The sequence below is a fragment of the Passer montanus genome, unplaced genomic scaffold (genome assembly GCF_014805655.1).
Source record: "Passer montanus isolate IOZ18808 unplaced genomic scaffold, ASM1480565v1 scaffold114, whole genome shotgun sequence".
Classification (NCBI taxonomy): domain Eukaryota; kingdom Metazoa; phylum Chordata; class Aves; order Passeriformes; family Passeridae; genus Passer; species Passer montanus.
Window position 1 is genome coordinate 1469176 of NW_024358058.1, and position 16040 is coordinate 1485215.

Sequence of the window (16040 nt, forward strand, 5' to 3'; positions counted from 1 at the left end):
CTGTGCTGCTCCCCAGCCCCGCCCACTCCGTCCGGGCCGCGCCTCCGTCTGGCCACGCCCCCGGAACGGCCCTGGCGCCCCCGCCCCGCCGCCCCCCAGCCACGCCCCAGTCACATTGGTAACGCCTCCAAATGGCTGGACACGCCCCCTACCACGCCCCTGCCCTGTCTGCCCGCCTCTTTGCTCTCCAGACACGCCCCCTCCCTCTCTGACCATGCCTTTTACCCATCTCACTGCCGCTCTCCGGCCACGCCTACCCCGCTCAGACCACGCCCCTCGAGGCGTCTGATCACGCCCCTTCAGGAAAGCCACGCCCACTAGCGCGTGCCGGTCCCGCCCACTCTTCTCAAGCCCCGCCCATTGTCCCCCTCAGGAGGATGCAGGCCCGGGAGGAGGGTCCTGCTCCTCTCATCCCATGGGATGGAAACAACACACAGCTGCAAACGCAGAAAACCCCAACCCTGGAAGCGCTTGGAGCAAACGCTGAGTGTTTAATGAGCTGCTAGGCCTGAACTAGGGGCCAAGAGGCCAGTGGGATCCCGGGCTGTGTCAGGAGGAGCACCGGTGGCAGGACATGGCAGCTGCTCCTGCCCCTTCCTCAGCCCTGCTGGGGCTCAGCTGGAGTGCTGTGTCCAGCTCTGGGCTCCTCGGGATCAGCGAGATGTGGACATGATGAAGGGACTGGAGCCCCTGTCGTACGAGGAGCGGCGGGGGGCTGGGGCTGCTGAGCCTCCAGAGTGGAGCCAGGTGAGAGGGGCCCTCAGCGCCGTGTGCCTGCAGGGAGGCCCAGAGCAGGCCCAGCCTCTGCCCCGTGGGGCCAGCAGTGGCACCAGAGCAACGGGCAGGAACCGATGCCCAGGAACTTCCACCTGGCCCTGAGGCAGAACTTCTTTGCTGCGCAGGTGACCAAGCACTGCTGCCCAGGGAAAGCGCGGGGTCTCCCTCACTGGGGACATTCCACAACCATCTGGGCACAATCCTGCGCCCTGCGCTCTGGGACGGCCCTGCCGGGGCAGGAAGGTGGGAGCTGATGGCCTGCTGTGGTCACTCAAACTGGAACTATTCTGGGGTTCATCTCCCCCCGCCACAGCCGCGCCGCTGCTGTCACTGTCCCAGCGCTGGTCACGCCCATTGGCCACGCCCCCGCCTGGCCACGCCCCCCGCTTGGCGCTCCCACGTGGCAGCGCGGGCGCGCGCGGCGGGGACGCGCGTGGGGACAGGGACAGGGGACCTTCCGTGGGAATGGGGGTCTCTCCGTGGGGATGGGGGTCCTTCATGGGGATGAGGCCACCCCCGTGAGGCTGCGGGTCCTTCCACGGGGATGGGGTCCTCCTGTGGGGACGGGATCCTTCTGTGGGGATGGAGGCCCATCATTGGGGATGGGGGTCCTCCCGTGGGGCTGGGGGCCCTTCGTGGGGATTGGGGTCCCTCCATGGGGATGAGGGTCCTTCATAGGCACGGGATCCCTTCATGGGGATGGGGGCCCCATTGTGAGCCTGCGGGTTCTTTCTGAGGCTGAGAGTTCCTTCATAGGACCAGGGGTAACTCCTGGGGCTGGGGAACTCTCTGTAAGGATGAAGACACCTCCATGGGTCTGCAGGTCCTTTCTGGGGCTGACAGTCCCCCCGTGGGTTCAGGGGTACCTTCATAGGGATGGGGATCCCACAGATGGGGCTGGCAGAGCTGCACCTCTCCCCTCTGCCCGTGGGGGTCAGCAGTGGCTGCACAGCCAATGGAGCCAAATTTTGCCGGTGTCTTTATTAGGGATGAAGCTCCACAGGCTGCCACACTGAGCGCCCACTGAACACCATCACCACTGGCCCAGGTGACCAGTGTCGGTGTGGGAGGGCTGTGGCAGGTGACAGGTGACGTGATGGGTGATAACCAGGTGGACATGGAGCTTTGTGAGTGTCCTCACACGTGTGGGCACAGAGTGGGCAGTGGTTTGGTGCCCCTGTGACCACAGCTTGTCCTCTCTCCACGTGCCCAACACCCATGGGTGCTGTGTCCCCACTGCAGGTGGGTGGTGACAGGAAACAGCAGAGGGAAAACAAAATGTACAGGAGCTGCTTTCCCACCCCATCTTCATCCCCAGAGCAGGATTCCAGCATCAGGGAAAGGAGGAAACTAAAGAGAAAGGAGCTTGCAAACAAAAAGGAGACATGACCTTGCCAAGATCCACCTGGGATTCTGAGCTGCTGCACAACAGGGGAAGGAAAGGGATTTCTCTTGCTCCCAGTGTTTTTCCCTTTGTTCTTTGCCTTCAGCCTGGGCTTTGCAGCCTGTTTGTGTTGGCTCCAGGGCAGAGAGAGGAGCCCAGCTCGGGGGTTGTGTTGGTTTTGTTCAGAAATAGCTGCACACATCACCCCCTAGGCAGGAGGTTTCCCTTTTTAAGGGAAAAAGTCAAAGGGAAGAGTTGTGTTTGCTGGAGTGCTCACGGTGTGGAGAACACCCAGCTGCCAGGAGGAGGCTGTGGCTGGGAAGGGCTGGCTGTGCCCACCTGTGCTGTCACTGTCCCCACACTGTCCCCCTGCCTCTGACCGGGCTGGCCTCTGGTCACCTTGTGAAAATCCCTTGTTTTAACCCAGCCCTCTGCAGTGGAGCTCAGCCACTGTCACACTGTCACTTTGTCACACTACCACATTGTCACACCCTCACACTGCCAGGGAGGGAAGCCCAGGCTGGGAGATGCAGCACCCCGAGGTGTGGGGAGCATCTACAGATGGATTTGGACTCAAGACTTGATCCCTCCCAACTGAATTTCCAAGGATTTCTCCTCCTGAAGCAGCCTTAGTTCAGCCTTAAAAATTGAATTTGGGACACAACTGACTTTTTCACTCTTCTTCCTGCAAATGCTGAAGGGTTTGGAATCCCCTTATGATCAGCTTTAATTAAGAGCATTGCTTTAAACCTAACTGCTGCCATCGGTGATACCTAAATCTTAAAATTCCTAGCTTTTGTCCTTGCTGGCTTTTGCAGCTCAGATATTTTTTATTACTTTTTAAAATAAATTACACCACCTCCTGTTTTCGCTGTTGCAGTTACACGGGCAGCACTCCCAGGAAAGGAATTTTCCCTCTCCAGCCACTGACAGAGAGTATCCCTATGGAATGCTGTGCCTTGGGAGAGCTCTGCTGAGTCCCACAAACACAATCCCGGCCATCACATTCCCGATGGAGCTGAGTCTGAGCTGCATTTTTGGTTTTCCCCCGTGGCAGTGCTTCCAAGAGCTTTCTCCCCATTCCTGGCACTCAAAGCACTCTGTGGGTTTCACATCCCGACGATGTTTAAAGAGGTTGTACTTGGTTATGTTCATTGTGGTTTTTATGTAAATCACAAGGAAAGACACATGAAATTGGGGCTGTTCAGCCTCCAAGGGTCCAGCCATGGTTCCCATGACAGGATATCCATTTTGGAGTGTTGTTTTGGAGTGTCCCATGCCTGGGTACCCATATTGGGGTGCCTGTGTTGGAGTGTCCTTGCCAGGAATCCCATGCCAGGATGCCCTTTTTGGGGTGTCCTTTATGGGGCACTCGGGATGGGGTGACTGAGACAGGGTGCCCTGTCCCCAGGTGACATTACTGGGGTGCCTGTTTTGGGGTGCCCATATTGAGTGCCCCATGTTGCAGTCTCCAGGCTGAGGTGTCTGTGACAAGATGCCCATTTTGGGATGCCCATTTTGGGGTGCTTACATTGGGGTGCCCCATGCCTGGGTGCCCATATCGGCACACCTGTGCTGGCGTGTCTTTGCTGGGATGCCCATGTCAGAATGCCCTTTTTGGGGTGTCCCATGTAGGGTTGTCCTTGATGCTCAGCATGGGGTGACTGTGCCAGGGTGTCCTGCCCCCTGGTGACAAAAGTGGAGTGCCCAAATTGGGCCCATATTGCTGTGCCCATGCCAAGGTGTCTGTGACAGGATGCCCATTTTGGGGTGCCCATATTGGGGTGCTCTCATATTGTAGTCCCCATGCCAAGGTGTCTGTGACAGGATGCCCATTTTGGGGTGCCTGTTCTGGAATGCCCATATTGGGGTGCTCCCATATTGCAGTGCCCATGCAGAGCTGTCCATGAAAGGATGCCCGTTTTGGGGCGCCCATATTGGGGTGCTCCCGTATTGCAGTGCCCATGCAGAGGTGTTCGTGACAGGATGCCCATTTTGGGGTGGCCATTTTGGGGTGCCCATTTTGGGCTGCCTCATGTTGCAGTCTCTATGCCAAGGTGTCCATGACAGGATGCCCATTTTGGGGTGCCCATTCTGGAGTGCCCATATTGGGGTGCTCCCATACTGCAGTCCCCATGCCAGGATGCCCATTTTGGGGTGCCCGTATTGGGCTGCCTCATGTTGCAGTCTCTATGCCAAGGTGTCTGTGACAGGATGCCCATTTTGGGGTGCCAGTTTTGGGGTGAACCGCACTGGGGTGCCCCATGCCCCAGTGTCCATGCTGGAGTACCTGTGTTGGAATGCCTTTACCGGGGTGCCCGTGGTGCGGTGCCCCTATTGGGGCCCCACATCCATTTGCCCCATGAATGGTGCCCGTTCTTGCCCCATGGGGGTGCCGGTGTCGGGGTGTCCGCCTGGCCCCGGCACAGACCCTGCTCGCCGCTCCCTGCTCGTCCCCGCGAGGTGGCGCCGGCGGCCCGGGAGAACCGGGGGGACACGGCGGGACCCGCCGGGCCGGGGGACACCGTGGGACCCGTGTCGGGGGCAGGGCTGCCGCCTTAGGGGGCGATGGACGCCCCGAGTTTGGGTGGTGGGTGAGCTGTGGCTGGATGGGGGCGGTGGGTTCCCCATCGGGCACCCAGTGCGGGTGAAGGGTGCCCCGCGTGTGGTGCTGGGGTGACGCGTCTGTGGGGTCTGGTTGGGGGTGATGGGTGCCCCGCATTGGGGTGGAGGTGGTGGGCGCTGACTGAAATAAATGGGCAGGAGATCTTTCTCCTTTTAAATGCCTTTATTAAAAAGAATCAGCTCCGGTGGGGAGAAATCGACGGGTCGCGCCCCCCCCGCCGCTGCTCCCGGGCGTGCCACGGAGGAGGAGGGTGATGCAGCTTTGTCCGCTGGTCTGCAGGCAGAGCTGGGGATTCCGTCCTCACGGGAGAGTAGCAGATTCCCCCTTTTTGGTCCAACACCCCTGGTCGTCTCTTTAATCAACATCTTTTGAGGTTAGGGTGAGAAGCAAAAAGGATCCAAGCAGGTACTGGATGAGGTTGCCATCCTTAGACGTCACTTAGGTCACTTAGTTCTATGTTGGCTCGTAATTCTTAGGGGTTTTCCAGGAAAACTGCAAAATTCTGGGCGCAACGCATTTGTCATCTGCATACTAGCTCTGATGCCACTCCCATTCTCCTGGTACCTGCAGGATCTCTGACAAGCATCAGGGGGACAATGGTTAATCACCAACCATTAACAGGTAATTGAAGAAGAACTCTCAACAATGAGGCTAGCACTGGTCCAATTTGTTTTAACTCTGCAACCTTAAAACAGATAGATAACTTTTTATTCATAACACTGACATTTGGATTAAGGGTGACCCAGATATGTTCCCACCCCCGCACCAGGGCGTGGGTGACGGGTGAGCTGTGGGGTGGGGCGCGGGGGCAGCTGGTGTCCCCGCGGGCCAGGCACGGGGTGGGACACGTGGCCAGCCGGGGCTGCGGGGACAAGGGACCCATTCAGGAGGCTCCGTGTGCCGCGGCTGCCTTGGGGCGCTCGGGGTCCCAGGCGGGTGACTCGGCCCTGGCACCGCTGCACGGGCAGCTGGCACGGTCCCCTCGCCCCCACCCAGCCAGAGCCTTTGTCCCCCGACACTCCCCGCTGAAATAGGGGTTGGACGCAGCGGGGATGGAGGCTGAGGGTTAAACATCCGCCTCGTGCTCACAAATTCCACATCTGATAAAATGCTTGGAATCCATCCCAAAGGATGGCACATTGGAGAGGGCCGGGCCGGCAAGGTGGAGGCTGGGAAGAGCCCGGAGCCAGGGGAAAGCTGGGCACTGCCTCCCTCTGCCTGTGAAATGGAGCCAGGATGTCCCCAGCCCCGGCTGCCCCCAAACAAGGGGGCAAAAAATAGCGAGAGAGGTGGGAGGCAGCTGCAGGGACAGCCCAGCCCACCCACGGGACACGGTTTGGCCTCTCTGTCCCTTCTGCCAGGGGCCAGAGCAGGACAGAATCTCCCTGGATGGCACCAAGGGCTCTCCAGAAGCTCTCTAGCAGTGTGGGGTTAGACACAGCCAGCGCTGCAGCATCGGCCGATTCAAGCTCCAGCAGAGCCTAAAAGGACCAAACTGTGTTTGTTTTCCCCTGGCAAAGCAGAGTTGATGGGAACTCCCGAGGGCTGGGTGGGAGGGAGCCACTGTGTTCCAGTGAAAACATTCCTGGTACCTCCCCTGGCATTCAGGGCTGCTCCGGGAGGCTCAGGAGGTGACTCTTCTGCCATCAGCTCTGCCTGGCACAGGCAGTGCCCCTGGTTTTGTCCCTCTCGTTCCTTGCTGAATCTGGGGCTCTGGCTCCTCATGTACAGTGCTCCCATCACGGTGTGAGGGAGGCCCCAGCAGTGTCAGCCACGTCTCCCTAGGGAGAAAAAGCTCCCAAACTGGGCTCAGATCCAGTTTGAGACCAGCTCCAGGAGCAAAAGGGAGACACTGACAACCACAAGTGGCTTTATCCTGCCTGGACCTGCCCTGGCACCGGCACAGCTTTGGTGCCTCACCCACCCCAGGTCCTCAATATCAACAGGACGCCCGGTGCAAGGAAACTGTTGCATCACTGTTGTTGTGGCAACTGCAGCCAGAGCATCCCTGGAGAGCTTTGGCCCAGAGAGCTGGCAGGACAGATGGAAAGGACAGATGTTGCTCCATCCTGTGCAAGGGAACTCCCTGGTGCCATGCAGGATTGACCCCAAGAAATTAAAGTGGGGCTTGGAAAATTGCAGGTGGGGCATTTTGCACAAGGGAAAGGGAAGTTGTGCACGCCATCAGAGCTGACTCCATCCCTGGGGCTATGGATCAGCAGCATCCTGCCCTGCCTCTACCTTGGCTCCCCTTGGCGTGTTCCATCTGACGGGAACAAAGTTGCCTGCAGTAACACCTGCCTCGTGATCCAGCTTGTTATTGTCAGCTAAATTGGGTCAATACTGAAGAGGAGCTGCTGCTGGAAGGCAGGTTCACAGCAGAGGAGCTGATGTGCACATCGAGCCCCTGTGCCAAGCACTGGCCCTGCCTGAGGGTCAATGGACACATGAACATGATAGAAGCCGACCCCAGGGTCCAAGGGGGGTAACCCCAGTGTGGGATGAGCTCCAAAGGTGCCTTTGCACGTGGTGTGTGCACAGAGTGTCAGAGCACTGCTTGTGCAAAGTGTTCTTGTGCATAATGCCCCCCAGGCCTGCACAGTCAGGACCCCCATTCTGTGTGGGAGCAGAGCTGGCATGTGGGAGCATCAGGGCAGGAGGGGCTGTGCCAGCTGCCTGTGGGCACCAGCTGCCCACTGTACACTCTTGACAGGGAAAAATCTCTTTTCCAGTGCTACAGGAGCAGAGTTGTGTGCACAGAGCTGTGCGGAGCTTCCCCATTCCTCCCTATCCAAACTGGTTCATCTGGTGGTGGCAAAAAAATTTTCACCTCTGGATTGTGCCAGCCTGGAGCCAGGAGCTGCAGCCAGGGGATGCAGCAGGACCAGCACACCTGGGGAGGAGATGGGAACCTCTACCCCACAAACCCCCACACTAGAAAAATTCAACTGCTGCCGATTTGGATTCTTGATTCTCTGGAAGGGCCAATGCTGCAGGTCATGGTCTGGAGTCCCTGGAAAATCATCAGCCTCTGGAACCCTGGCAGCACTTGGCGTGTGCTGGTGCAGAGCAGAGAAGAGGTGCAGGAGACCACAGGGTGAGTGGGCAGAGAATCACAGAATGGTTTGGGTTGGGAGGAGCCTTAAAGCCATCCAGTGCCAGCCCTGCCATGGCAGGGACACCTCCCACTGTCCCAGGCTGCTCCCAGCCCTGCCCAGCCTGGCCTTGGGCACTGCCAGGGATCCAGGGGCAGCCACAGCTGCTCTGGGCACCCTGTGCCAGCACCTCATCACCCTCACATGGAGGAATTCAGGGATTCTTTCCCAAAATCCTATCTAACCCTGCCCTCTGGCACTTGGAAGTCAATCCCCTGACCTGTCACTGCATGCTCTGGTCAGAAGTCCCTCCTGAGATTTCTTATATATCCCCAGGACACCCAAGAAAGCAAAAATCCAGAGCTTTCCAAGGGGACAGAGTGGCTCCCAGCTCTCAGGGATTCTCCCATCTCTCAGGGGTCAGTTCAGCTCACTGAACCAGCAGAAAACAGGGCATTGCCCTTCCTTGCTTCCCTCTCTTTTTACAGATGTAAAACTCAGCAAAATCGGTGAAAAGATGTCCTGATTCAGGCAGGCGCTTCAAAAATGACCCACTCCCCACTACCTGCCAGGAGACATCAGCTCCAGCACTGAACCCCTGCATGGTGGCCAGATGGCTGGGATTCATCTGGGAAATCCTGGAAGCTTCCATTACTCTTTATTAGCAGCCCAGGAGCCTGCTTGGGCCACACAAGGACTTGGACGACAAACTGATTAAAGACCAACCTAACGAACTCAAAGAGAATTCTTTAAATGGAGCCCGCTGTGCCTTGGAGAACTCCTGCCATGTCTATTTATTTAAATTTAATGGAATTTTTGTGGTAAGCTAATTAAAAATGAATTGATTATTTAAGAGGCAGTCAGAGCAGTTTAAGCACTGCTGACTTGATGATTTTAGTGTTTTCCTTAGAAAAGCGTTCCTAGCTATGGAGCTTTCTGCACGTACCAACGTTTAAGGGGGAGAAAAAGGATACAAAGAGGGGAGTGGATGGGTTTGGAGGATATCCCTTCTGGATAAGGGAGAGCCATGGGGACAGGAGCTGGGGCACATCCCAGCCCCCACCACAGAACCGTGCAGCTGCCCCAAATAAACAGCTCCTGTCTCTGCTGAAGGCAGAGACCTGTCAGGAAATACAGGTGTTAAATAATGTACAAAATCCCTGTGCAGGGAATATCCTGCTCTGGCATTTGCTGGCTCTGGATGCATTTCAGGCATGGTGCATTCCCTGCCTTCCTGAGGAGCACAGGGCCACAGGCAGTGATCCCATCCAGGGCGCCAGTTTGCAGCCCAAACACTGGATGTCTCCACGCCACATCTTAATCCCAAAGGATTTGCAGAGGTTCACCGAATTTAGGAGGTTTTGCCTGGCCCTGGAGCCACATCCCAGAGCAGGAGTGGAGTGGATGTGATGGCACCCACACAGGGGCACCAAAGCTGAGCTCCATGGCCCCCAAGCTCCCCGTATGGCTGAGCCACATCCTTTGCAGCACCATAAAAGAATGATGGGATTAATAAACTGGGGACGACAGCCAGGAGATCCAGATGGCAAAAGCATCCTGCCCTGAGCTGTGTTTACTTGTTTTTGGCTGAGAAAGTGAGGAACCGCAGCGGGAAGAGGTCCCAGCCCACACTGGCATGGCAGGACAGCAGCTCCCAGCAGAACTTCCACCACCAGTTGGATGGGGAAGGACTGGTTTTCCTCCCAGGTGCCATCTGGCTCTGCTGGACCCGGCTGCAGGTCAGAGGCTGGGCTCAGCCATGCCCAGCTGGACTATGGGCATCCTCAGGATGCTCCTGTCCCGCAGGGATGCTCATCCCCAGCAGACACTGGCTCCCAGCTGCTCTTCCAACCCTCAGATGGAGCATGGCACCGGGCACGGTGTCATTGTCCCCTGGGCCCCTGGGCAGTGCGGTGTGAGCAGAGGGTGCTGTGGTGCTGCTGGGTGCCCTTCTCTCGAGTGCAGGACAGGGTGGCAGGGCCCCCAGATGTCCCTGCACCCCAGGGCATGCACATGTCCCGGGAAGAGGGAAATTATCACCCGAAAGGCTGTGAAGGAGGAAGCTCCGGCCTGATTTCATCGCCCAGTTGGGCACCTATAGACATGCAAACGGTGTCACCCTGCCCTGCGGCCACCTATAGACATGGAAAACGATGTCACTGAGCTCATCTGTAGAGATGCAGCTCCCAGCCCCCACGCGGGTGTCACCGTCCCAGCCCCAGCCGGGACACTTCCCGCTCCTGTCGTTGCCCGGCTGGGGTGCACTCAGCCCTGCTCCCAGGTTACACCGAGTTGTAAGGCTGTAGCTGCCGCCACAGAGCTCCCGATGCTGCCCTCGGCACCCAGTGCTTGGTGTCTGTGGCTGATGTCCCCACGTCCCTCCATCCCCGTGTCCCCCGTCCCGTTGTCCCCTTGTCCCCACTGCTGCACACACAGGGCTCAGCTCTGCTCCCCCGTGCCAGTAAAGCTCCTCCTCGGAGCTGTGGAGCTCCTGCACAGCCTGGCACACACCCGCGTGCAACAGGGATGCCCCATCTGTGTCCCCATGTGTGACACACCCCCACGATTGTGACTGACCATGTGGCACCGGGCAGAGCTCACACGTCACTTGTGTGCAGACTTTGCACCAGGAGCTTTGGGGGCTCCAGTGACCCATGAGCACAGCCTGGCCTCACACGAGTGTGCCAGCCCTGTGCCATCACGAGTGTGCCAACTGTGTACCATCATGTGTGTGACAACCCTGCGCCCTCACATGAGTATGACAGCCCTGTGCCATCACATGTGTGCCAGCCTTGTGTCCTCTTGCGCGTGTGCCAGCTCTGTGCCATCACGTGTGCCATGCTTGTATCCTCTTATGTGCGTGCCAGCCCTGTGCCATCACGAGTGTGCCAGCTGTGTGTCATTATGTGTATGACAACCCTGTGCCCTCACACAGGTGTGACAGCCCTGTGCCACTGTATGTGTGTGCCAGCCTAGCACTGCCACATGAGCGACCCAGCAAGGCCACACGAATGTCCCATGCCAGCCTGGTGCTGTCACACAGAGGGTCCCACCCTTGCCTTGCCACACGTGTGTGGCACTACTGGGTGCCACATGCCACCCTTGCTGTGTCATGATGGGGTCCCAGCCTGGCACGCCCCAAGTGCCTTGTGCCAGCTCCACGCTGTCACATGGAGGGTCTCAGCCTTGTGCTGTCACATGGGTGCTCCACCCTCACACAGACCCTGAGTGCCATGGCCACCCTCGTCCCGTTTGACATGTGACAATGTGGCCCATCCTGCTCCCGTGTGCCATGTGCCACCCTCACTCTGTCACCTGTGTCACACCACGGCCCATCCTGCTCCCATGTGCCACCCTCTCTCCATCACACATGTGACAACATGGCCTGTCCCACTCCTGCGCCCATGTGCCAACCTTGGCCTTGTCGCACACCATGCCACAACCTGTTCTGCTCCCATGTGCCACACTTGCCATGTCACATGTGTCACACCACGGACCCTCCTGCTCCCATGTGCCACCCTCACCTTGTCACCCATGTGTGACAATGCGGCCCGCCCATCCCTTCCTGTGCCCATGTGCCACCTTCGTGCCATCACACACATGCGACACTGCAGCCTATCCCGCTCCCGTGTGCCATGTGCTGCCCTGGCTCTGTCACATGCGTGTGACACCATGGCCTGTCCTACTCCTGTGTGCCAGGTGCCACCCGCGTCCTTGTCACACGTGTGTCACTGCAGCCCACCCTGCTCTGGTGTGCCAGGTGCCACCCTTGTCCTTGTCACACGTGTGTCACTGCAGCCCACCCTGCTCCTGTGTGCCAGGTGCCAGCCTCATCCTTGTCACACGCGTGTCACTGCAGCCCGTCCTGCTCTGGTGTGCCCTGTGCCACCCGGGCCGTGTCACACGCGTGTCACTGCAGCCCGTCCTGCTCTGGTGTGCCGTGTGCCACCCCAGCCGTGCCACACGTGTCTGGCGCCGCAGCCCGTCCTGCTGTCGTGCCGGTGCCACCCGGGCCTGTCCGGTGTCCCGTCCCCGCGCGCGACCCCCGCCCGCCCCCCGCGCGGGGTGGGGGATGAGGGCCGCGGGAGCGCGCGCGGTGCGGGGGCAGCTGAGGACAGGGGGGAGGGAGGGGAGGGAAGGCAAGGGGGGAGGGACCGCGGGGCCGCGCCCGCCCCTCTCCCCGCCCGCCCCCTCCCCGCGTCTGTCGCGTCGCTCGGGCCCGGCCCGGCCCGGCCCCGGCGCCTCATTGTGCTTCGCCTCACGCCGGCCCAAGATGGCGGCGGCGCCCGAGAGCCCCGCGAGCCGGCACCGCGCCCACGCCCCCGGCCCGGCCCGGCCGCCGCACCCCGCCCCGGCCGGCCCCTCTAGCATGGTGCGGGGCCGCCGCCGCCTCGTCCTCCGGCTGCCGACATGGGCGAGAGGCTGGAGCTGCGGCTGAAGTCGCCCGTGGGAGCCGAGCCCGCCGTGTACCCCTGGCCGCTGCCCGTCTACGTGAGTATGGCCCGGCCCCGCACCTGCCCCGCGCCCTGTCAGCGCCCCCGGCCCTGCCCCGGCCCTGGCACCCGCCGGGCGGTCCCTCAGCGCCGGCCCTGCCCGGGATCCGCCGGGATCATCGCCCCCCGTGCGGGAGCCCTCCCGGAGCCCCGGCCCCGGGTGCCGCCGCTGCTCGCCTGGAAGTCAAATCCCCAATTTCATTTTATAATTGGTTGACTAAACCGAAGGGCGGGGAGGAGGAGGACTGGTTAATGAAAAGTTTTCGTGTTTTCCTCGCGCTGGGCTCGTGTAACTGGTTAATAACCGGTGCTGCTGCGAGCGGGGGGGAATCCAGGGATTCTGGATGGGGGAATAGCGCTTAAATTATGGATGGCCTCGGGTGGTCGTGGGGACCCCAGGACCAGCCGCAGAGTGGGAATAAACAGCGGCCAGCGGCGCTTGTGGGTCTGGAGGCAGCGCTGGTGGCTGGGGCTGCCGCCAGTTCCCCTCCAGCCGTGCCCTTGGAGCTCCCCTTTTATTTACCCCGAGCAGAATTCCAGCCAGCCGCAATCCTCGTGCTTCCAAATAAAATGTCACTTGTCCTTGCTTAGCTACCGAGCGGCGTTTTTCCCTAACTTGCCTGACTTTCTGGCGAGCCCGGACGAGCGATGTGTGACCTTGATAACAATGTCCATGTTCAAATTGGTGACAATCCCACGAGAGGCGAAAGGCTCCGGGGAGGGTATTTTTGGATGTGTGTAGGCTTCCTATCAACCCCTGAGCAATTTCTCTCCCAAACTGCGTGTAGCCCCTCGGAGCACAGTTAGCAAAGGCAAAACGCCTCTCTATATGTTTACTTGGCGCAGGCACTGTTGATTATCCCTGCGTTCCAGGCTGTGCTGTTGTACGTGAGCCGTTTCCCGGCGAGAACACGCTGGGACGCACAGGCTGGGGCAGCTGATACTGCCGATGTTGTTGCTCGCTTTTGGCAATCGCTTGTGTGTGAGTGATTAGGAATATATCGCTCGTGGCAGGGGGGGACGGCTGCCTGCTCCTATCTGCCGCCTGCCTTTGGGGGCTGCTGCCGTAGCCGTGCTTTTCCAAAACATCCTCCATGCAGTGCTGTTCCCGGCGTGTCTCCCAGCACACACTGGTTAAGCGCAGCCTTTCCTGTTTGGGCAGCTCTGTCAGTGTTGGCGGGCGCGCGCTCTGCTCAAATTGTCAGAAACTGAAAGTACGAGCGATGACCGGCTTCGGTTTTCCTCGCCAAATATTAACTCGTGTCCCCCCTCTCCACCCCCTTCTCCGAGCGGGTTGTGCGAAGCGGAGGTTAAAGATTACGCGGGATAGGGATTGTTCTGGGAGGCAGAGATGGTTTTATGTCTGCTCACAGAGATTCCTACGGGCTTAAAAGCGAAAAACCGAACCCCCCCACCTCCTTTATTTTAGGGGCGAAACGTGTGTTTTGCAGCATGGGAAATAAGGATTTACTTGATGTGGGAAAACTTGAGCAGCTGGTTTTGAGGGTGTAAGAATAAATAGAATTTCTACTCAGTTAATCAGAAATGCGGATGGTGGTGGTGGGCGTGGGCGGGGGGGGGTTGTGATCCCCCCATGTACTGAGAAATACCACAAACCCCAAACATCCTGCCCCATAACCGTCCGCCTGGCATCGCCAGCGGATTCCCGAGTGGATGTTCCGGCGGAGCCGAGCAGCACCGCGGCGCGGGGGGCTGCGGGGAGCGGAGCGCTGCGGCGCGGCCGAGGCGTGCTGGCACACACGCACGCCCCGGCGCTGGCCGCGGCTCCGGCCGAGCCCTGGGGCTCTGCAGACAAATCCCCGTGTCCGCGGCAGCGCTCGGCCTGCTGACATCGTGCTCTGCTGAACTGCGGCCGCGCTTTCCCCGCGCTGGCGCGGCCCGAGCTGCCGGCAGAGCTCGGCTCGCTTTGACGTAAGCAGAACATTTCTTAGTTTCACCGCCCGTGGTTCCGAGGAAGCAAGGTGGGATAGCTGAGGGAAGGGAAAAAAAAAAAACCAACAAAACCACGCCACGCTGATTCAAGGAGTTTTATTTAGCAGCGTTCTGGTTGCTTCCTGTTGTACTCTGTGAGATGTGTTTTCCGAGGAGGGCTGTAGGGAAAAGGGAACGGGAAACTCACGGTCCCGGCAGGTTATTTTTGGTGAGAGCAGCAGCAGTGGCAGGGAGTCATCTTTCCCAACATCCGAGGCTCTGTAGTGTGAACCTGCTGCCTGCCCGGGCTCCGTGGTGTGATGTAACCCTGCCTTGAGTAACTTGGCTATTTTTATGCTCTTACTACATCTTAAATTAGCGGCGTCAGTGTTGCTGCGTTGAAGGCTGGTCTCTCCTATTAATGGACGCCTGGGTTAATACCGTGTCTCTTTATTGCTGGGCTGCTGCTTATTTCGTGTATAACAGGAAAAGTGGGGTCTCTCCATTCTGCTGAGTCCGGATAATAGCCCGGCTGACAACCCGGCGCTGGTTGGGATGCTAAAAGAGCCGGGGAGGCTGATGTGAAACATGTATTTCCCTCCGAGTCTAATTAGGGCCGTGGGAGGAGAGAGAGCGGCGGCGGTGGTGCAGCTCCAGCCTCCCACTGGCTTCCACACAAAACTGAAAGTGCGGCTCCTTCCCCCGCCTTCCGCCGCCTCAAAGGAAAGGCCACGGTGCCCTAATGAAGCCGTGGTGAGCCGTGCTGGCCGTGCCACACTGTGATGAGTAAGTTGAATAGTGCATGGTGAGTAATCTCTCCTCATGACTCACAAAATATTTTCTGATGTTGACCTCTGTTTTTGTGACTGCCCCGCTTAATCAGAGCTGAAGTGAGTGTACTCTTTTGTGTGCTGGTTAACTCCTCGGCTCCCACGTATCTGCCCCACTTTTTGCTGGTGCCAGGTTGTCAAGAGACTCAGGGATATGGTGTTAAAATTTTGAGTTTGACACTACGAAAGATACAGGCCCGGATAAAGGAAGTGTTTGGGTGAGAGACCAGAGTTAATGGATATAACTAGTCTTAAATAGGCTACTGCTGGTGGAGGATGGCATTTTCAGTCATACTTCAAGTGTTGCTAAGTATAACTTGGTACTCATCATTTAGATCTGTAGGGTATGAGGAGTGAAGTCCCGTTATGCAGTTTTAAGACTTGCAGTTTTTAGCTTTCGTTTTTTTCCCTGAGAATTTTTCCTAAAATGGTTCATTCTCTTGTCTGACTTCTACTATAGCTAAATTTGAATATGGATTAGGTTTACATGTGGAGATTTTTTGTTTTATACCACAGTAAGGCCTGCTGATCTGTGAGGTGTCTCAGGTTGTACTTTGAACTCCTGACAAGTTCCTGTGTAGAATGGCAGGCTCTTGTGTGTGCAGGAGGGAGAAAGGGGTGGGGGTGTTGTGGGGTGGATCGGCTCTACAGTCTGGTTTGGCAGGGTTCTGCTCGTATATCTGTGGCACCAGGGAGGGATTGCTTGCACAGAGAGCTGAGCAACAAGAGGTTCAGAGCTGCTGGAGCTGATAATTGTCCCCAAAATCCATATCTGCTGGGCTGCACCCTGCAGCAGAGAGTTGGTGAATGTGGAAAAGCCTGTTTGCAGTGTGTCAAAGAGTGGAAGGACACTGTGCTTCATTCATTTGCTCTCCTTAAGGCCTGCCCTACAGGTTGGCAGTG

General features: G+C 58.4%; 1 protein-coding gene across 9 annotated transcripts in view; it reads left to right on the forward strand.

Annotated features, from left to right (window-relative positions):
* Window positions 1-12181: 12181 nt before the first annotated feature.
* DOT1L (DOT1 like histone lysine methyltransferase) overlaps window positions 12182-16040 on the forward strand; it is a 77314-nt gene continuing 73455 nt past the window's right edge. For 8 of the 9 annotated variants that reach the window (XR_005626293.1, XR_005626294.1, XR_005626292.1 and 5 more), the window contains exon 1: window positions 12182-12373. Coding sequence is in view for 5 of the 9 variants with exons in the window: in XM_039696797.1 (XP_039552731.1) it covers window positions 12293-12373 (81 nt within the window). In the remaining 4 variants the exon portion in view is untranslated. Of the gene's footprint in view, window positions 12374-14372; window positions 15094-16040 lie in introns of those variants that run through there. The other variant, XM_039696799.1, reaches the window with a different exon arrangement.